Source organism: Ahaetulla prasina, chromosome 1, assembly GCF_028640845.1.
Source record: "Ahaetulla prasina isolate Xishuangbanna chromosome 1, ASM2864084v1, whole genome shotgun sequence".
Taxonomy (NCBI): domain Eukaryota; kingdom Metazoa; phylum Chordata; class Lepidosauria; order Squamata; family Colubridae; genus Ahaetulla; species Ahaetulla prasina.
The window spans coordinates 23,760,384-23,783,739 of NC_080539.1; the positions used below are offsets into that span (position 1 = coordinate 23,760,384).

The 23,356-nt window shown below is 42.0% G+C and overlaps 1 protein-coding gene across 1 annotated transcript in view; it reads right to left on the minus strand.

The window, feature by feature from the left end:
• The window catches only part of SRRM3 (serine/arginine repetitive matrix 3), a 114,851-nt gene that overhangs the window by 65,108 nt on the left and 26,387 nt on the right, over window positions 1-23,356 (minus strand). Inside the window, exon 3 of the mRNA XM_058164202.1 lies at window positions 5,941-6,075. Within this exon, the coding sequence (XP_058020185.1) occupies window positions 5,941-6,075 (135 nt within the window). The remainder of the gene's footprint in view (window positions 1-5,940; window positions 6,076-23,356) is intronic.

Below are 23,356 nucleotides of genomic sequence, written 5' to 3' on the forward strand. Positions count from 1 at the left end.
TGAGAACCCAGATCACTGAGGGCAATATGCTGACTCTGTAAACCATTCAGAGAGTGCTATAAAGCACTAAGGCACAGTATATCAGTCTAAATGATATTGCTATTGCTATCTTTGCCACTATTATTTCAAGCCAGAGAAGATGCTTGTACCCTTAATTGATGGATTTAAGCTACCTCTAGGAAAGGTCTTCCCTCACAGGATTCCTCAGCATTTGTCCCCCTGCCTTCACTTATGGAATAGTCTCTTGAAAGAGGTACATATTATAGTTAGTGTTAGCATTTATCATTGTTTCAAACTTTCATATATATAAAAACTTAATTATTTCTTAATTATTTCTTGTTTGCTGCTCCAAATGATGCATCAGAAGGGAAGCAAAAGAGAATTATTTAACATAAACATGCCTCTGTGCATGTATGTATGTGTGTTTGTGTACCTGTGGATGACACAGACAGAAATTAAAACCATAAAATAGAGAAATGGAAAACGAAGGTAAGATTAAAAGCAAATTAAAAGAGCAGTGAAACTAAACCAGCAACAGTAGAGCCAAGATATCTATACAGGCTCCCTTTACAGGGAGTACTAATATGATGACTTCATTTGTTTCACAAAAAGGATCTTGTGTGCCTATTTCTTCATATCACCATGAGGGATAAATCAGAAAATGACCTGAATTAAATAGAAAGCTCAGAATTGTCAGAGCCTTTTCCATACAGAATTAACTGTCGGGTAAAATTATTGGTCCTTAAAATTGCTAAATGCAAAATCCTAAAATTATACATTGGATTCATGCAACACTCTATCCTTAAGGGAAAAGGGAAACAAAACACAAGTACAGTGCTCACGGCATAATATTATCCAAAATCCCATTTTATAGCTTTATGCAATGGCCTGTTTTGCACAACATTCTACTGTCATGACTGAATTGCCATAATATCCTGAATCACAAAATGTTCAACTTCATTTTAGCATAGTTTGAATTGGAAAGGCTTCAACGATCATACAGTATGTTCTAACTCCTGACAATTACTAACTAATCACTGCAGCATCCTTGGGATTATTTGATCATTCAGCTTGAAGACTCCATAGCAGAGGTGAGGCTGGGGCCATTTCATGTGCTGGAAAGTTAAAATATTTTGTCTTGTAATTTGCTTTGGAATGTTTGGGAGCAAAAAGTGGTGAATTGATGGTGTAAGCAATTCTTTTTTCTTACTAGTAAAGGAGAAGGGAAAAGATCCAAGGAAGGAAAAGGGTTGGTGTTTGGGAGGAGAGGGAGAGGGAGAGGGGGGGAAAAAGAAAAGAGAAGAAAAGAAAAGAAAAGAAAAGAAAAGAAAAAAGAAATTAGATGCAGTGTTGAGGAAATTCCAGAAGCATCTGTAGGTTTGGTCAAAAACTGTGTAGTGATCGCAATAGAGTGATGCAAACAGATAGACAGATAGGTGACAGAACTTCAATTGCACCATAATCTTGGCTTTTTTCACCACACCCTGCAGACATCCCTGATGAATTCTCTTAAATTCATTAGTCTGCCAGAATAAAAAGAAGTCTTACATAATCAGTATAGAAAGTAGATATAAACTAGAATAGAATAGAATTTTATTGGCCAAGTGTGATTGGACACACAAGGAATTTGTCTTGGTGCATATGCTCTCAGTGTACATAAAAGAAAAGATACGTTCATCAAGGTACAACATTTACAACACAATTGATGATCAATATATCAATATAAATCATAAGGATTGCCAGCAACAAGTTATAGTCATACAGTCATAAGTGGAAAGAGATTGGTGATGGGAACTATGAAACGATTAATAGTAGTGCAGATTCAGTAAATAGTCTGACAGTGTTGAGGGAATTATTTGTTTAGCAGAGTGATGGCCTTCGGGAAAAAACTGTTCTTGTGTCTAGTTGTTCTGGTGTGCAGTGCTCTATAGCGTCGTTTTGAGGGTAGGAGTTGAAACAGTTTATGTCCAGGATGCGAGGGATCTGCAAATATTTTCACGGCCCTCTTCTTGATTCGTGCAGTATACAGGTCCTCAATGGAAGGCAGGTTGGTAGCAATTATTTTTTCTGCAGTTCTAATTATCCTCTGAAGTCTGTGTTTTTCTTGTTGGGTTGCAGAACCGAACCAGACAGTTATAGAGGTGCAAATGACAGACTCAATAATTCCTCTGTAGAATTGGATCAGCAGCTCCTTGGGCAGTTTGAGCTTACTGAGTTGGCGCAGAAAGAACATTCTTTGTTGTCCTTTTTAATGATGTTTTGATGTTAGCTGTCCATTTGAGATCTTATATGATAGAACCCAGAAATTTGAAGGTTCCTACTGTTGATACTGTGTTGTCAAGTATTGTGAGAGGTGGAAGTATGGAAGGGTTTTTCCTAAAGTCTACCACCATTTCTACGGTTTTGAGTGTGTTCAGTTCCAGATTGTTTTGGTTGCACCACAAGGCTAGTCGTTCGACCTCTCGCCTATATGCGGATTCGTCATTGTCTCGAATGAGACCAATCACTCTTGTGTCATCTGAACTTCAGTAGCTTAACAAATGGATCATTGGAGATGCAGTCATTGGTATACAGAGAGAAGAGAAGTGGGAGAGCACACAGCCTTGGGGCCCCTGTGCTAATTGTACAGGTATTTGATGTGATCTTGCTTAGCTTCACCTGCTGCTTCCTGTTTGTTAGGAAGCTTGTGATCCACTTACAAGTCTGTTCCGGTACCTGTAGCTGGTTTAGCTTAGTTAGAAGAATGTCTGGAATGATGGTATTGAATGCTGAACTAAAGTCTACAAAAAGGACCCTTGCATAGGTCTTTGGAGACTCAAGATGTTGTAGGATGTAGTGCAGAGCCATATTAACAGCATCATCTGTTGATCTATTTGCTCGGTATGCAAATTGCAAGGGGTCTAAGAGCGGATTCGTGATGGTTTTCAGGTAGGAAAGCACTAGCCTTTCAAAGGTTTTCATGACTACAGATGTTAGAGCAACTGGTCTGTAGTCATTCAGTTCCTTGATGGTGGGCTTCTTCGGCACTGGGATGATGGTAGAGCGTTTGAAGCAAGAAGGAACATAGCACATCTCTAGTGATTTATTGAAAATATGGGTGAAGATGGGGCCAATTGGTCAGCACAGACTTTTAAGCAAGAAGGAGTTATCTTGTCTGGGCCTGGAGCTTTTCCTGGCTTTTGTCTGTGAAATAGGTCCTGCACTTCCTTTTCTGTGATCACTAGGGGTTGTGAACCCAATGAAATGGGGTCAGTTGTAGGAGGCTTGGCTGTTGTTGGTGTGTCTGAGATGGGGTTGTGGAGATAGGTGGCTGTAGTTTCCTTTCAAACCTGCAGTAAAACTCATTCAGGTCATCTGCCAGTTGTTGATTACCTTCAGCCTGGGAAGGAGGTTTGCCATAGCCGGTGATATTTTTAAGAGTTTTCCACATGTTTGCTGGTTCATTTGCTGAAAATTGATTCTTTAGCTTTTCAGAGTAGCTTCTTTTTGCTGCTCTTATCTCCCTTGTTAGTGCATTTCTGGCCTGATTGTACAGCATTTTATCACCTTTTCTGTAGGCTTCCTCTTTGGAATGTCGTAGCTGCTTAAGTTTAGGTGTAAACCAAGGTTTGTTATTACTGTGTATTCGCAAGTTTCTTGTAGACAGTGTCTGTAGAGATTCTCAGTCATCCAGGTCATGATTGTCCCAAAGGTGCTTTTTCAGGAGGCAACTGGACTTTCTTTGTTTTTTCTTTTGAAGATATTTTGCTTCTCATCCAAGAAGCTTCTTCAGCTCTGACAGGACAGTGGGGAATGGAAGTGGGGGTCCTGCCAGAGCTGAAGAAGCTTCTTGGATGAGAAGCGAAACATCTTCAAAAGAAAAAACAAAGAAAGTCCAGTTGCCTCCTGAAAAAGCACCTTTGGGAAAACTAGATAGTAGCTTGAAGTTATATTTTTGGTTACATTTGTATCGTTTATTCCCCATTCAAGTTCTTTGGCACTGGAAGACTGCTCCTAATAAAGCATAGCGGAGATGTATGAATATTATCCCTTTTAGCTGCGTACAACATGTGGACCTGACCTAGTTAAAAACCTAGCAGCCAGTTTGCATGAATCTTCATTTGTTTCTTTTGGGTCTTAGCATGTTGTGCAAACCCAGCTTGTTTAGTTCATTTATCTTCAATGTTGTATAATCAGGTTATTCATAAAGTGTGGAGCCACCTGCACAGTATGTAAATTAATGTGGCCTTTGGGGGATTAATCAGCCCATTGCAGTCTAGTCCCTTGAGGGTTGTCATCTTTGACACAGATCTGACAATAATAAAAATTATTTTGGCCAGGGAAGATTTTCTACCCCAGTTTAAAATAAACAATGGTACTTTACCAGAGAGATGCATAAAAAAAGGCACATCTGGGTATTTTGAGCATGAATGGACAGTCCAGAGAAAAAGGGTAAAATATAATTGAGAATTTAGAGGGTTTTATCTTGACATATGGGACATCTATTGTGGGGGATAAAAAATCAAGTTGGCAGCTATAGCGTCAGGGAATTGTGCAGCAAGTGTCCAAATGAAGTCGGAGATGCTGACAAAAACTTGTAGTTTTATATAAATAAATATATGTTACATCTATATTTACAGTAAACAAGATAGCCAGGTTAACAGGAGCATCATGAGGTAAATCACAGAGCATTCAGGGCACACAGAAGAAAAAGGCGGGGAAAAAAGGGAAACTCCCCCTTCACACCCATAGCAACCAATCAGAGCACACATTGCCTAATGCAAGAGCCAGCACTCTCCAATCAATCAACTCTAACGGTGTTCTGGCTCAGGGGTCTCCAACCTTGACAACTTTACGACTTGTGGACTTCAACGCCCAGAATTCCTCAGCCAGCATATGCTGGCTGAGGAATTCTGGGTGTTGAAGTCCACAAGTCGTAAAGTTGTCAAGGTTGGAGACCCCTGTTCTGGCTCACTACACAACCCACTGCTCCAGCTACTAAATTTAAATATCTTAACATATAGTCACATAAAGACTATCAATGTGGCATCAATGTACATAGAAAAGGAATGGGGCTTTAACTGTGCTGCCATCTTGATTGTTTTTGACATTCCCTCTTTATGGACATTCTTACTGCTACAGCTACCTTCTTGTGTTTTGATGAATTTTACTTCAAACCAAATACATCCAACGCCTTTTACCTTTCATCCTAGAAAATAAATAACTAGCAAATCTAGGTCACATGGAATGGCATAGAAGTTTGACTCCAAACAAGGGCAAGGAGATAAATAAGAAATTTTATCACTTCCAAAATTACAAAAAACTTTGTCTCCCAAAGTCAAAAATTCCAACTGACAGTTGAAATCTAAGCTAGAATTGTGATGCCATTGGTGGATGTGTGGACTTACCCTAAGAAAAGTAGAAGAATCTGAGATTTTTCTATCAGTATTTGCTAAAATAAGATTTTCTGCATTTGTCAGGAAGTTAGTATTTTATTTCAAAATTTCACTGAAAAACCTCTCTTCCTAGGCATTAAAAAAATTGGCTCAGCTGCTCCATCTGTTTCCTTGACTTGTTCATTTTAACATCTTAAGTAACCATTTGTTCACGGCATAGGAATTGTTTTTTAAAAAAATCTATTTGGGTGTTATTATCTGGCAGATGAAAATCCATAGTTGCCATTTGAAATGAACCAACAGTAAAGCTCTTATCTGTAAGATTAAGCTTCATGGAATAAAAGAGCTCTGATTAAAATTCATAGAACAGGGGTCTCCAATCTTGGCAACTTTAAGACTTGTGGACTTCACAAGTCTTAAAGTTGCGAGTTGGGAGTTGAAGTCCATAAAGTTGCCAAGGTTGGAGACCCCTGTCATAGGACACAAAAATCTTGCTAGAAAATCAGTGCACCTAACTCACAATAGAGTTTCCCTTGGAGCTATAGCTGATATCTGTGACACTCACCTATATTCTTGGTGACTGCTGTCATATTGGTAACAGTCAGCTGCACAGTCACACTGCAATGGGCAACCTTCTTCATATTCTGCATATTGTATGGCGTATTCTTCTCCATCTACCATATGATGATTTTCTATCACTCTGTCCAAGAAAAAAAGAGGAAAACAGTCCTTCAGAGCTTACCCAATATATCTAGTATTATGTGGAAAGATCCACTGTGAATATGATTTTATTCATACTTGCACCAGGATTCTTTGTGTCTTTCACTGCCCATTGTAAACAACCGACCAAACAAATCTCATTGTTACTATAAGCCACAATCACATTTAAACTTATTTTCTGTAATGTTTTGTCAGTATGTGTGTAAGTGTGTATATATGAATGATATAGATATATATACACACATACCCATTCTAATTATAAGGGAAAATGGAGTGATTGAGCAAAATTTCAATCTTTAGCCAATTTGCAGGAGTTAATACATTCCTAGTTCAGATTAATTCCATACATACAGGTTGTTAGGAAATTGTTATTTGCCTAACTAGTTGGCCAGGCAATATATAAACTAATTATGTATGTTTGCAGTAAGAAAGGTATCATATTGCTTTAAGGCTGTGCTGCATCATGCAAGCATACTGATTGGCTGAGCTCTGTAGCCAATGTATAAAAGGATTACTAAATTATGGCTTGTGGAGAATCTACAGGGACGCTACAGCATTGTTACCTGATGATATGCTGCAACTGTATATTTGAGCTTTATGATCGTTGCTTGATCATGGCTAGTTACTGATTCCTCAAGATACTGATAATAATAATAATAATAATAATAATAATAATAATAATAATAATAATAATAATAATAATAATAATAATAATAATAATAATAATAATAATAATATTTTTATACCGCTCTTCTCCCGAAGGACTCAGGGCGATGAACAGCCAAATAAAACAATACAATATATTACAATAAAAACTATTTAAAAAACTTATTCCATATGGCCTAAATTTAAATATAAAATACATAATATAAAAATAAACCCCATTTAAAACGAATTAAAAACCCCTATTAAGCCAGTCCAGCTTGGAAGAATAGGTATGTTTTCAGCTCGCGGCCAAAAGTCCGGAGGTCAGGAAGTTGTCAAGTCCTGGGGAAGCTCGTTCCAGAGGTAGGTGCCCCACCGAGAAGGCTCTCCCCTGGGGGTCGCCAGCCGACACTGTTTGGCTGACGGCACCCTGAGGAGACCTCTATGGGAGCGTACGGTCGGTGGGAGGCATGTGGTAGCAGAAGGCGGTCCCAAGATATCCCGGTCCTATGCCATGGAGCGCTTTAAAGGTGATAACCAACACCTTGAAGTGCACCCGAAGACCACAGGTAGCCAGTGCAGCCTCATGAGGATTGGTGTTATATGGGAGCCACGAGTGGCTCCCTCTATCACCCGCGCAGCTGCATTCTGGACCAACTGAAGCCTCCGGGTGCTCCCCAAGGGGAGCCCCATGTAGAGAGCATTGCAGTAGTCCAGGCGAGAAGTGACGAGGGTGTGAGTGACCGTGCATAAGGCATCCCGGTCTACAAAGGGGCGCAACTGGCGGACCAGGTGAGTTGGTCGACCACGTTGGTAAGAAGACTTGATATTTGTAACATCCCTGACTGACTGACTTTATATGTGTATGAACTGGAATTGTTTTTGGACTATGACTTTGCCTTTTCCCTAAAAGTAAAGGAATATCAAACCCCAGTTTGTCTGCAGGTGACTGTTATTATATACAACCAGTCTCAGCCGTTTTCATGCTTAGGGTACTCTGCTCAACAGTCCACAAACTTGGTTGTGAACCCAGATTATCTTTAACACAGGTAATCCTCAATTTATAACCTCAATTGAGACCAAAATTTCTGTTGCTAAGTGAGACAGTTGTTAGGTGAATTTTGCCCCATTTCTTGCCACAATTGTTATGTGAATCACTACAGTTGTTAAGTTAGTAACATGGTTGTTAAGTGAACCTGGCTTCCCTATTGACTTTGCTTGTGAGACGTTCACAAAAGGTAATCACATGACCCCAGGACTGTCATTAATATGAGTCAGTTGCCAAGCATCTGAATTTTGATATGACTATGGGGATGCTGCAGTGGTCATAAGCATGAAAAACAGTCATAAGTGATTTTTTTCAGTGCCTTTGTAACTTCGAACCATCACTAGATGAACTGTTGTAAGTTTGAACACATCTGTACTTATAAGGCTGTCTACCCCATTTTTACACTTATGTGTTGAGTGGTGTTTCTAAAAATGCATTTGAAAAGTTGTTTTTAAGTAAGTTTTTGAATAAGTTATCTTTCAAAATCTACTTAGGTATGTGCATGTTGTCTAAAGATATGTTTTAAAATACAGGTAGTTCTCGACTTACAACCACAATTGAGCCCAACATTTCTGTTGTGAGACATAATAACAACATTTTTGTTGTTAAGTGAATCAGGCTTCCCCATTGATTTTACTTGTCAGAAAATATGAACTAGTTGCCAAGCATTTGAATTTTGATTACATGATCATGGGATGCTAGAAAGGTTGTAACTGTGAAAAACAGTCATTAGTCACTTTTTTCAGTACAGTTGTAACTTTGGTCACTAAAAAAATTTCAATGTCATGGATAACCTGTACTTTAATGCATCTGAGTATTATATCACAAAATATGGGAAAAGGCTTCACCCAAAGGATAATTCTACTATCAATTCACGTTGAAATTTATAAAATTTAAAAATGCACAAATATTAAATTGAGCACTTTTATATAAAACGTGTAGGAATATACATCTAATAATTTTACCACTACTTTGGAACAATCAGCTTGAATGATCTCTTTTGTGTCCCAATTGAGTTTGCCTTAATGAAAGTAATATTTGTTGTATTTGGCATATGCAGTTTCTGCACATTTATGAACAGTGCAGCAAAAATTTTAAACTGAGGAAAAGAACTCAACTAAATACAATGGTTTACAAATTCCTCATCAGTTTTTTTATCTGGAGAAAGATTGACAGCAGAGGTAGACAGTTCATTTGGATTTACATTTCTTACTAAAGTGAAATATATTAAATTGCTATTTTTAAGTAACTATAATTCATTCTTAAATTGCACATATAAATTAGCATCTTAATATAAATTAGCATTCACTAATCTTATACAAAGACCAGCATTGTCCAAAGACTTCCTATGTCAGCATGCAGTTGCCTGGAGCTCTCTGCTATCATGTCATATTTACACCCAGCCTGACATATTGTTCTTTCTAGCTGACCCTGACAGTACAGGCAACGTAGAAAGCAGGGACAGCTACTGAGCTGGTAAGAGCAGGGTGAAAAGGCTGAGAGAAAGAGAAATGAAATATAATGGTTAGCAGACCAATATGAATTCTAGGACAGCCTTTTCAAGACAGCCCAGGGCAAGACACTTGATGGGATCAGAAGTGAGCAGAAATTTCAAGATCCACTGAAGGAAAGAAAGTATTGTCATAGGCAAATCTACCCAAGACAGATAACTTGTGGGAAGCCAAAAATAATAATACTAGAATAATAAACCCCTCTTGCTTATCTCTGATTGATTGATTGATTGATTATATGCTATCAACTCATTTTCTACCACCTAGACTTTCTCCAGGAAGATCTATAATAGAATAATAAAATAACAGAGTTGGAAGGGATCTTGAAGGACTTCTACTCCAACCCCCTGTTCAAGCAGGAAACCCTCTACCATTCCAGACAAATGATTGTCCAGTCTCTTCTTAAAAGCCTCCAGTGATGGAGCACCCACAACTTCTGAAGGCTTTTCCATTGGTTAATTGTTCTCATTGAGCTGCCTCCGGGCTTCAAAATCTACAACTGCCAAAGCCCTCATGACATCTCTGTAAATACTATTTATAATCCAGATCAGGGGTCTCCAACCTTGGCAACTTTAAGCCTGGAGGACTTCAACTCCCAGAATGGGGGCTTTCTGGGAGTTGAAGTCCAAATTAAAGTTGAGACCCTGATCCAGATGACATTTTAAATCTAGGAATTTGGTTAAATTATTTATTGGATTAGGTAGAATGGGAAAAGGAATCCCTTTAATTGTATTTATTTATTAAAAATTAACCCATGTGTTGTCAAAAAGAGTAAATGCTTTACTGAGAGCTGTCTGTCTTTAAAATTCCAAAAAGTATTGAAGGGCCTCTGGTGGCTCAGCAGACTAAGTCTGTCTGTTATTAACACAGCTGCTTGCAATTACTGCAAGTTCAAGTCCCACCAGGCCCAAGGCTGACTCAGCCTTCCATCCTTTATAAGGTAGGTAAAATGAGGACCCAGATTGTTGGGGGCAATAAAGTTGACTTTGTATATAATATACAAATGGATGAAGACTATTGCTTAACACTGTGTAAGACAGCCCAGGGCAAGACACTTGATGGGATCAGAAGTGAGCAGAAATGTCAAGATCCACTGAAGGAAAGAAAGTATTGTCATAGGCAAATCTACCCAAGACAGATAACTTGTGGGAAGCCAAAATAATAATACTAGAATAATAAACCCTCTTGCTTATCTCTGATTGATTGATTATATGCTATCAACTCATTTTCTACCACCTAGACTTTCTCCAGGAAGATCTATAATAGAATAATAAAATAACAGAGTTGGAAGGGATCTTGAAGGACTTCTACTCCAACCCCCTGTTCAAGCAGGAAACCCTCTACCATTCCAGACAAATGATTGTCCAGTCTCTTCTTAAAAGCCTCCAGTGATGGAGCACCCACAACTTCTGAAGGCAAGCTTTTCCATTGGTTAATTGTTCTCATTGATGCCAAGTGAATAATTGGCTGTTGTAAAGGAAATGAACCCCAGGATGTTTTTTTTTATTATTATTATTTATTATATTTGTATACCGCCCTTCTCCCGAAGGACTCAGGGCGATGAACAGCCAAATAAAACAATACAATATATTACAATAAAACTATTTAAAAACTATATAAAACTGATTCAATAACGGCCTAAAAATTTAAAATACAATTTAAAACCCGTTTAAAACCCTAATTAAAACCCTATTAAGCCAGTCCAGCTTGGAAGAATAGGTATGTTCACTAATCTTATACAAAGTCCGGAGGTCGGGGAGTTGATGAAGCCCCGGAGGCAGCTCATTCCAGAGGGCGGGAGCCCCCACAGAGAAGGTCGCCAGCCAACATTGTTTGGCTGACGGTATCCGGAGGAGGCCCTCTCTGTGAGAGCGCACTGGTCGGTGTGAGGCTACTGGTGGCAGTAGGCAGTCCCGTAGATACCCGGGTCCTAAACCATGGAGTGCTTTGAAGGTGATAACAAGCACCTTGAATTGGACCTGGAAGATCACTGGGAGCCAGTGCAGACTGCGCAGGAGAGGTGTCACACGGGAGCCACGAGGTGCTCCCTCTATCACCCGTGCAGCCGCATTCTGGACCAGTTGAAGTCTCCGGGTCCCTTTAAGGGGAGCCCCATGTAGAGAGCATTGCAGTAGTCCAGGTGAGAAGTGACGAGGGCATGAGTGACCGTGCATAAGGCATCCCGGTCTAGAAAGGGGCGCAACTGGTGGACCAGGCAAGTTGGTCGACCACGTTGGTAAGAAGACTTGATATTTGTAACATCCCTGACTGACTGACTTTATATGTGTATGAACTGGAATTGTTTTTGGACTATGACTTTGCCTTTTCCCTAAAAGTAAAGGAATATCAAACCCCAGTTTGTCTGCAGGTGACTGTTATTGTATACAACCAGTCTCAGCCGTTTTCATGCTTAGGGTACTCTGCTCAACAGTCCACAAACTTGGTTGTGAACCCAGATTATCTTTAACACAGGTAATCCTCAATTTATAACCTCAATTGAGACCAAAATTTCTGTTGCTAAGTGAGACAGTTGTTAGGTGAATTTTGCCCCATTTCTTGCCACAATTGTTATGTGAATCACTACAGTTGTTAAGTTAGTAACATGGTTGTTAAGTGAACCTGGCTTCCCTATTGACTTTGCTTGTGAGACGTTCACAAAAGGTAATCACATGACCCCAGGACTGTCATTAATATGAGTCAGTTGCCAAGCATCTGAATTTTGATATGACTATGGGGATGCTGCAGATTGACTATGGGGATGCTGCAGTGGTCATAAGCATGAAAAACAGTCATAAGTGATTTTTTTCAGTGCCTTTGTAACTTCGAACCATCACTAGATGAACTGTTGTAAGTTTGAACACATCTGTACTTATAAGGCTGTCTACCCCATTTTTACACTTATGTGTTGAGTGGTATTTCTAAAAATGCATTTGAAAAGTTGTTTTTAAGTAAGTTTTTGAATAAGTTATCTTTCAAAATCTACTTAGGTATGTGCATGTTGTCTAAAGATATGTTTTAAAATACAGGTAGTTCTCGACTTACAACCACAATTGAGCCCAACATTTCTGTTGTGAGACATAATAACAACATTTCTGTTGTTAAGTGAATCAGGCTTCCCCATTGATTTTACTTGTCAGAAAATATGAACTAGTTGCCAAGCATTTGAATTTTGATTACATGATCATGGGATGCTAGAAAGGTTGTAATTGTGAAAAACAGTCATTAGTCACTTTTTTCAGTACAGTTGTAACTTTGGTCACTAAAAAAATTTCAATGTCAAGGATTACCTGTATTTTAATGCATCTGAGTATTATATCACAAAATATGGGAAAAGGCTTCACCCAAAGGATAATTCTACTATCAATTCACGTTGAAATTTATAAAATTTAAAAATGCACAAATATTAAATTGAGCACTTTTATATAAAACGTGTAGGAATATACATCTAATAATTTTACTACTACTTTGGAACAATCAGCTTGAATGATCTCTTTTGTGTCCCAATTGAGTTTGCCTTAATGAAAGTAATATTTGTTGTATTTGGCATATGCAGTTTCTGCACATTTATGAACAGTGCAGCAAAAATTTTAAACTGAGGAAAAGAACTCAACTAAATACAATGGTTTACAAATTCCTCATCAGTTTTTTTATCTGGACAAAGATTGACAGCGGAGGTAGACAGTTCATTTGGATTTACATTTCTTACTAAAGTGAAATATATTAAATTGCTATTTTTAAGTAACTATAATTCATTCTTAAATTGCACATATAAATTAGCATCTTAATATAAATTAGCATTCACTAATCTTATACAAAGACCAGCATTGTCCAAAGACTTCCTATGTCAGCATGCAGTTGCCTGGAGCTCTCTGCTATCATGTCATATTTACACCCAGCCTGACATATTGTTCTTTCTAGCTGACCCTGACAGTACAGGCAACGTAGAAAGCAGGGACAGCTACTGAGCTGGTAAGAGCAGGGTGAAAAGGCTGAGAGAAAGAGAAATGAAACATAATGGTTAGCAGACCAATATGAATTCTAGGACAGCCTTTTCAAGACAGCCCAGGGCAAGACACTTGATGGGATCAGAAGTGAGCAGAAATGTCAAGATCCACTGAAGGAAAGAAAGTATTGTCATAGGCAAATCTACCCAAGACAGATAACTTGTGGGAAGCCAAAAATAATAATACTAGAATAATAAACCCCTCTTGCTTATCTCTGATTGATTGATTGATTGATTATATGCTATCAACTCATTTTCTACCACCTAGACTTTCTCCAGGAAGATCTATAATAGAATAATAAAATAACAGAGTTGGAAGGGATCTTGAAGGACTTCTACTCCAACCCCCTGCTCAAGTAGGAAACCCTCTACCATTCCAGACAAATGATTGTCCAGTCTCTTCTTAAAAGCCTCCAGTGATGGAGCACCCACAACTTCTGAAGGCAAGCTTTTCCATTGGTTAATTGTTCTCATTGAGCTGCCTCCGGGGCTTCGTCAAATCTACAACTGCCAAAGCCCTCATGACATCTCTGTAAATACTATTTATAATCCAGATCAGGGGTCTCCAACCTTGGCAACTTTAAGCCTGAAGGACTTCAACTCCCAGAATGGGGGCTTTCTGGGAGTTGAAGTCCGCCAGGCTTAAAGTTGGAGACCCCTGATCCAGATGACATTTTAAAACTAGGAATTTGGTTAAATTATTTATTGGATTAGGTAGAATGGGAAAAGGAATCCCTTTAATTGTATTTATTTATTAAAAATTAACCCATGTGTTGTCAAAAAGAGTAAATGCTTTACTGAGAGCTGTCTGTCTTTAAAATTCCAAAAAGTATTGAAGGGCCTCTGGTGGCTCAGCAGACTAAGTCTGTCTGTTATTAACACAGGTGCTTGCAATTCCAGAGGGCGGGAGCCCCCACAGAGAAGGTCGCCAGCCGACATTGTTTGGCTGACGGTATCCGGAGGAGGCCCTCTCTGTGAGAGCGCACTGGTCGGTGTGAGGCTACTGGTGGCAGTAGGCGGTCCCGTAGATACCCGGGTCCTAAACCATGGAGTGCTTTGAAGGTGATAACAAGCACCTTGAATTGGACCTGGAAGATCACTGGGAGCCAGTGCAGACTGCGCAGGAGAGGTGTCACACGGGAGCCACGAGGTGCTCCCTCTATCACCCGCGCAGCCGCATTCTGGACCAGTTGAAGCCTCCGGGTCCCCTTTAAGGGGAGCCCCATGTAGAGAGCGTTGCAGTAGTCCAGGCGGGATGTAACAAGGGCATGGGTGACTGTGCATAAGGAAGCCCGATCCAGAAAGGGGTGCAACTGGCGTATCAGGCGAACCTGATAAAAAGCCCCCCTGGCGACGGCCGTCATATGTTCTTCTAAAGATAGCCATGCATCCAGGAGGACGCCCAGATTGCGCCCCCTTTCTGTGGGAGCCAATGACTCGCCCCCAACGGTCAGCGATGGAACTAGCTGACTGTATCGGGCTGCCGACATCCACAGCCACTCAGTCTTGGTGGGATTGAGTCTGAGTCTGTTTCTCCTCATCCAGATCTGTACGGCCTCCAGGCACTGGGACATCACTTCAACAGCCTCGTTGGGGTGGTTAGGGGTGGAAATATACAGCTGAGTATCGTCAGCGTATAGGTGACAACTCACCCCAAAACCACGGATGATCTCACCCAGCGGCTTCATGTAGATGTTGAACAGAAGAGGCGAGAGAACCGACCCTTGCGGCACCCCACATAAGAGGTGCCTCGGGGCCGATCTCTGCCCTCCTGTCAACACCGTCTGCGACCGGACGGAGAGGTAGGAGGAGAACCACCGATGAACGGTGCCTCCCACTCCAAGTCCCCCGAGCCGGCGCAGCAGGATACCATGATCGATGGTATCAAAAGCCGCTGAGAGATCTAATAGGACCAGGACAGAGGAACAACCTCTGTCCCGAGCCCTCCAGAGATCATCAACCAACGCGACCAAGGCTGTTTCCGTGCTGTATCCAGGCCGGAAACCGGACTGGAACGGATCAAGATAGACGGTTTCATCCAGGTACTGGGGCAACTGACGTGCAACCACACTCTCAACAACCTTCGGCACAAAACGAAGGTTGGAGACAGGACGGTAATTTCCTAAAATAGCTGGATCCAGGGAGGGCTTCTTGAGGAGGAGCCGCACCACCACCTCTTTCAAGGCAGTAGGGAAAACACCCTCCATCAAAGAAGCATTCACAATTCCCTGGAGCCAGTCTCGTGTCAACTCCTGGGTGGCCAGTACCAACCAGGAGGGACACGGGTCCAGTAAACATGTGGTCGCATTCAGTCCCCCCAGTATCCTGTCCACATCCTCAGGAGCCACAGAGTCAAACTCATCCCAGATAGTAACCCCAAGACCTGCCTCTCCCACCCCGCTCAGATCTACCCAATCAGTGTCCAACCCTTCCCAAATCTGAGCGATCTTATCAAACAGATACTGCCCAAACTCCTCAGCTCGACCCTGTAAGGGATCATCCACCGCTCCCTGTTGAAGGAGCGAACGGGTCACCCTAAACAGGGCAGCTGGGCTGTTATCTGCTGTTGCAATGAGAGTGGAAAAATATTCCCGTTTCGCCACCCTCATTGCCACTAGATAGGTCTGAATATAGGACCTAACTAGTGTCCGGTCAGATTCGGAGCAGCTGGATCTCCAGATACTCTCTAGGCGTCGTCTCAGGCGCTTCATCTCCCTCAACCCCTCAGAGTACCAAGGGGCTAACAAGCACCTTGAATTGGACCTGGAAGATCACTGGGAGCCAGTGCAGACTGCGCAGGAGAGGTGTCACACGGGAGCCACGAGGTGCTCCCTCTATCACCCGTGCAGCCGCATTCTGGACCAGTTGAAGTCTCCGGGTCCCTTTAAGGGGAGCCCCATGTAGAGAGCGTTGCAGTAGTCCAGGCGGGATGTAACAAGGGCATGGGTGACTGTGCATAAGGAAGCCCGATCCAGAAAGGGGTGCAACTGGCGTATCAGGTGAACCTGATAAAAAGCCCCCCTGGCGACGGCCGTCATATGTTCTTCTAAAGACAGCCATGCATCCAGGAGGACGCCCAGATTGCGCCCCCTTTCTGTGGGAGCCAATGACTCGCCCTCAACGGTCAGCGATGGAACTAGCTGACTGTATCGGGCTGCCGACATCCACAGCCACTCAGTCTTGGTGGGATTGAGTCTGAGTCTGTTTCTCCCCATCCAGATCTGTATGGCCTCCAGGCACTGGGACATCACTTCAACAGCCTCGTTGGGGTGGTTAGGGGTGGAAATATACAGCTGAGTATCGTCAGCGTATAGGTGACAACTCACCCCAAAACCACGGATGATCTCACCCAGCGGCTTCATGTAGATGTTGAACAGAAGAGGCGAGAGAACCGACCCTTGCGGCACCCCACATAAGAGGTGCCTCGGGGCCGATCTCTGCCCTCCTGTCAACACCGTCTGCGACCGGACGGAGAGGTAGGAGGAGAACCACCGATGAACGGTGCCTCCCACTCCAAGTCCCCCGAGCCGGCGCAGCAGGATACCATGATCGATGGTATCAAAAGCCGCTGAGAGATCTAATAGGACCAGGACAGAGGAACAACCTCTGTCCCGAGCCCTCCAGAGATCATCAACCAACGCGACCAAGGCTGTTTCCGTGCTGTATCCAGGCCGGAAACCGGACTGGAACGGATCAAGATAGACGGTTTCATCCAGGTACTGAGGCAACTGACACTCTCAACAACCTTCGGCACAAAACGAAGGTTGGAGACAGGACGGTAATTTCCTAAAATAGCTGGATCCAGGGAGGGCTTCTTGAGGAGGAGCCGCACCACCACCTCTTTCAAGGCAGTAGGGAAAACACCCTCCATCAAAGAAGCATTCACAATTCCCTGGAGTCAGTCTCGTGTCAACTCCTGGGTGGCCAGTACCAACCAGGAGGGACATGGGTCCAGTAAACATGTGGTCGCATTCAGTCCCCCCAGTATCCTGTCCACATCCTCAGGAGCCACAGAGTCAAACTCATCCCAGATAGTAACCCCAAGACCTGCCTCTCCCACCCCGCTCGGATCTACCCAATCAGTATCCAACCCTTCCCAAATCTGAGAGATTTTATCAAACAGAAACTGCCCAAACTCCTCAGCTCGACCCTGTAAGGGATCATCCACCGCTCCCTGTTGAAGGAGCGAACGGGTCACCCTAAACAGGGCAGCTGGACGGTTATCTGCTGATGCAATGAGAGTGGAAAAATATTCCCATTTCGCCACCCTCATTGCCACTAGATAGGTCCGAATATAGGACCTAACTAGTGTCCGGTCAGATTCGGAGCAGCTGGATCTCCAGATACTCTCTAGGCGTCGTCTCAGGCGCTTCATCTCCCTCAACCCCTCAGAGTACCAAGGGGCTAAACGAGATCGGCACCGGGTCAGAGGCCGCAAAGGCACAACTCGGTCTAGAGCACCAGCCGCCGCCCGATCCCAGGCGGCAACTAGATCCCCAGCCGAGTCGTGGGCCAAATCCTCAGGGAATGGCCCAAGCTCCGTTTGGAACCTCTCAGGGTCCATCAGGCGCCTGGGACGGAACCAACGAGTCGGTTCCATCTCCCTGTGGTGGGGGTCGGCGGTTCGAAAGTCCAGCTGAAGGAGCGAATGATCTGACCATGACAAGGGTCTGATAACTAACTCCCCTAACTCCAGATCATTCAACCACTGGCCAGAGACGAAAATCAAGTCCAGAGTGTTTCCCCCGATGTGAGTGGGACCGTCAACTAACTGGGTCAAGTCCAAGGCCGTCATGGAGGCCATGAATTCCCGAGCTGACGTGGATGCCACCCCCGCCGACGGTAGATTGAAGTCCCCCATGACCATAAGTCTGGGGGTCTCCACCACCCTCCCGGCGATCACATCCAGCAGCTCGGGCAGGGCTTCTGTCACGCAGCAAGGAGCCAGGTACATGATCAGTAAACCCACCTGCATCCCCCGGCCCCACTTCACAAGGAGGGACTCGCATCCGGCTATCTGTGGCACAGTGGTCTCCCTCGGTTCTAGACTCTCGTTGATAACACCCCCCCGCCCCTACCCTGGGCCCTCGCCTGATGGAATGCACAGAAACATTTCTACCAGGGGAACCCCCACTTCCGTGCCCAACCAGGTCTCTGAAATGCCAATCAGGTCCGCGCCCCCCTCCTGTATAAGATCAGAGATGAGGGGGGCTTTATTTACAACGGACCTGGCATTGCATAACATCAGACGAAGGTCCAGCCTCTGGGGATTTAGGCCACTCGGGAAACGGGAAACTGCCGGGGGACCGGAGTGCGCAATCGCTCGTAAATAGCGAGTGCGCACTCCCCGAACCTGATATGGGCCCCCGCGTCCGCCATACCTGCCCCTCCCACCTACCGTGCAAATAAGACCGCCCTCGTAACCTTGAGCTCTAGCCTCCTCTTCCACCTCTGAATCGATGATGTTTATGCTGCGAGCTGACACAGGATCTAGCAGTGGCACCGATAGGTCTCCCCCTAAACCTATCTTCGCCATCCCACCCCTCCCCCTAAAATTATTTAAAAATTTACTAAAACATGAAGTTAAAAAGCCCCTAAGCCTCCTCTTTGAAGGGAACGATATCTGTGGGCTGGAGAAACAAAGGGAAAAAAGGGAGCATAGCTTTTGGACAGGTAAAAAGCCTACTCATAGTTTTCTCCAGGATAAAAGATAAAGTATCCTCTGAGTCAAAGTTTGTCCTTTGGTAAGTTCATGGACCTATCCATGAATTATTCTGGTTAAACTTACAGCCTTTTTTCTATTATTATTGGAGAGCAAAATAAAGGAAAATTCTTAAAAACAGTATCATGAGCTTCGGTTCATGATTGTGTCATGACAGAAGACTAAGAAGGGGATTGTATTGTCTGTGTGTCCAGTTTTTTTGCAATAATTTGTGGACAGTGAAACACAATACAAATGTTCTTCCACTGAAAGAAAAGTTGAATCTCATTGCTCTCTATTAGATTTGACTTTGTGATATTGCCATGTATTCATAGCTGATACAGTAGACTGCAAGCTAAAGAACAGCATCATAAAGCAGCTGTACATCCTTCACTAGTTCTATCACAAGATCAACCAAAAGAAGATTATGTTGGATCAGGCCAAAAGCCTAACTAATCCAGTCCAGGCAAGCCAAAGAATTGGACATCCTTTATTAATTAATTAATTAATTAATTAATTAATTAATTAATTAATTGATTGATTATTTAAGTCAAACACAACAGTATATACAAGTATAAGCATGAAATAACCATACAAATTGGATACAATCAAGGGGACATTAGGACAGGAATGGTAGGCACGCTGGTGCTCTTATGCACACCCCTTACAGACCTCTTAGGAATGGGGTGAGGTCAATAGTAGATAGTCTTTGGTTAAAGCTTTGGGGATTTTGGGAAGAGACCACAGAGTCAGGTAGTGCATTCCAGGGATTAACAACTCTGTTACTGAAGTCATATTTTCTACAATCAAGATTGGAGCGGTTCACATTAAGTTTAAATCTATTGTGTGCTCGTGTATTGTTGCGATTGAAGCTGAAGTTGTCTTCGACAGGAAGGACATTGTAGCAGATGATTTTATGAGTTATACTCAGGTCATGCCGAAGGCGGCGGAGTTCTAAATTTTCTAAACCCAGGATTTCAAGTCTGGTGACATAAGATATTTTGTTGTGATCAGAGGAGTGGAGAACTCTTCTTGTAAAATATTTCTGGACAAGCTCAATTGTATTATTGTCCGAAATGAGGTGTGGGTTCCAGACAGGCAAGCTGTATTCAAGAATTGGCCTAGCAAATGTTTTGTATGCTCTGGTTAGTAGTGTAATCTTTCTGGAGAAGAAGCTACGCAAGATTAAGTTTACAACTCTTAAAGCTTTTTTGGTGATGTAGTTGCAGTGGGCTTTGGCACTTAGATCATTTGATATGAAAACTCCAAGGTCTTTGACTGGGTGAGGGTCATCTACAAGGTAATGTCCATCAAGCTTGTATTTAGTCTTCTGATTTTTTTTCCAATGTGTAAGACAGAGCATTTGCTGGTTGAGATTTGGAGTTGCCAAATTTTTGACCATTCCGACACAAAACCAAGGTCTTTTTGAAGGATAGCCGCATTGTTGTTTAACATCATCGGCAAAGAGAACACAATTACTTATAATATGGTCATTAATGTATAGTATGAAGAGTGTTGGTCCTAGAACGCTGCCTTGGGGGACACTGCTATTGACAGGAGCGGGATTTGATAGGGCACTGCCTATTTTGACCACTTGTTGTCTGTTTGACAGGAACGCTGTTATCCCATTATGGGGGGGTCTGGAAATGCCGTAGGATTTAAATTTTAGAAGAAGTTTGTCATGTACCACTGAGTCAAAAGCTTTACAGAAGTCTATGTAAATTGCATCTATTGCTTTGCCCTGGTCAAGATTTGTAGTCCATATGTTTTTGCAGTGAAGAAGTTGTAAATTACAGGATAATTTTTTTCTGAAACCAAATTGTTTATTAGGGAGTAAGCTGTTTGTTTCAAGGTGGAGGGTGATGGATTGGTTGATGATTGATTCCATTACTTTGCAGGTGACGCAGCATAAAGAAATTGGTCTGTAATTTTCAACTAGGCTGGGGTCTCCTTTTTTGAAGACAGGGATGACCGTGGCTAGTGACCATAGTTTGGGAAGGGAGCTGGTCCTGAAAGATTTTTCAAAGATTATGCTTAGTGGTTTTGCTGTAACAGTGGAAAGCTTTTTTAAGAAGTATGCACATAGACCATCAGCTCCAATAGATAGAGATAGTTTCAGTCTGCAAAGGGCCTTTTCAACATTATCTTCTGTGAAATCTATTTGTGTTAGATTGTTGTAATCATTGTTGGTACGACTGGGGAATTTTGGGTATGAGCCATTACTGTTAACAAAGACTGAGCTGAAGAATGTGTTAAAGGGGTTTGCTTTAACTGTTTCATCATTACATTCTTTACCATTTGGTCCTTTTAGGGGTGGGATGGATCTTGATTCTTTAAGTTTATTGTTTACAAAATTATAGAAAGCGTGATTGGATTTTGTGCGCAGAACGTCTTCTTCTTGTTTGATGTGATAATTGGTGCAGTCAGTCTTTATTTGGTGGCATATATTTTTGTAGCAATTTTTAAAATTGGCTACATAGCCAGGTTTTTTTTTTTCGCCAGAGGGATTGTTTTTTGGATTGGAGTTTTTTTATAGAAACTCTTCAGAATCAGGGATCCCTAAAACTCAGAGCCATTTAGTTTTGCAAGGTTGAATTGAAGTCTGTTTTTTCCCATCCAAACCCCCTCAGCTCCAAATACAAAGACAGAACCTCCGCAGCATCATTTTGGTGGGCCGGGTGGAGATATAAAATTACTTTGTAAAGTTATTACATACTGATGGTAGCTCACTCCTTGTTGCCAGATGACCTTATCTAGAGATGTCATAGGTAAGAATGTAAACAGGAGTGGAGAGAGTGATTAAGCCTTTGGGACCCTGTAAATCATAGGTCATAGAAGTGCCTACCGTTCCTGTCCTATTGTTCCCTTCATTATATCAAATTAACATAGCTGTTGCATGCTTTTACTTATATATACATATTTTTCTTTCATGATGTGTTGTTTTTATTTATGACGATGTTTGTGTATACTGTTGTGACAAAAATAAATAAATAAATAAATAAATAAATAAATAAATAAATAAATAACTCCTACCCTTATCAACACTGACTGGAACTGGCCCTGGAGAAGGAAGAGAACCAGAATGCTACCCATTCCCCAATCCAATTCAGAAGAATACCATGATCAAGGGTGTGCTGAAAGCTACTAAGAGATCAAAGGAAGAGATGACTATTATCCACTTCTGCCAGAGGTCACCTACAAGCATGATCAATGCCATTTCAGTCCTATACTTAGCGCTTGGTTGTGAGAACAAGCATATCCCTAATTTTCACTTTTAAAATGATGGAGGATACAATATAGTCATGTAGAACATAGGAGATGACAAGATTTGCATTAAAATACATGATGGTATTGTATATGTATAAAACAGAAGAAGTGGGGCAGGCAAGAAAAAGAGGGAGTTTTGAAACACTTCAGTCCCCAAATGATCTCCTTTAGCTGCTTTTCATCTGGTAGAAGAACCTTTTAGAATTTAGATTACGATCAAAATGAAACTTTTGGGGGTCTCAGTGGAGCATGAGATGCAAATGTACCTGCTCTTGCTAATCTGTAGTTTAAATTGCATGTAATAAACATCATTTGGATCTACATAACATTCTTATCCTTGTAGTACTTTGACCCATAAACTAATCAAATATCACATTAACCTAACCAAGGCCAGCAGCAATCAACTTTTGTGGTACAAATGAAATGTGTTAAGTAGATGCTGCCAGCAGAACCTTAGCTAACCTAGTTAATCTTATTACATAAACACGGCTAGCTAGTCCTTACTTGAAATAAGGCATTATATCTGCAGCAAGATCATGATTATAAGCAAAGCACTTGGAGGTTGCTAAAAAAAGAAACTGATCTAACCTTGAAAGCTAAGGCTTAGGACTCCTTTGGCATCTTTTGACTGCATTCTGAGCATTATGCCTCATTTTTCTCCTTCTTTTCCTCAGGACCATGGCTAATTTATCTCTGTTGTCCCAAATGGCCAGCCCTAGCTAACAAAGTTTTCATGCTAATAAATTAACTTTATTCCTGTCCTTAAAATCCTTCTGATTTGTCTCTTGGTCTCCTGATGGCTGTCCTGGCTGATGGCTTTATGTTCATGTGTAATTCATTTGCTGTGCAATGTGTAGTACATTAGTTCAATCAATCAGAATAGAGCTGGAAGGGACTCTGGAAGTTTTCTAGTCCAGCCTCCTGCTCAAGCAGGATACTCTATACCATTTCCAACAAGTAACTGTCCAGCTTCTTAAAACCTCCAGTGATGAAGCACCCACAACATCTGAAGGCAAGCTGTTCCACTGGTTAATTGTTCTCACTCTTAGGAAGTTTCTAATTAATTCCAGGTTGCTTCCCTCCTTG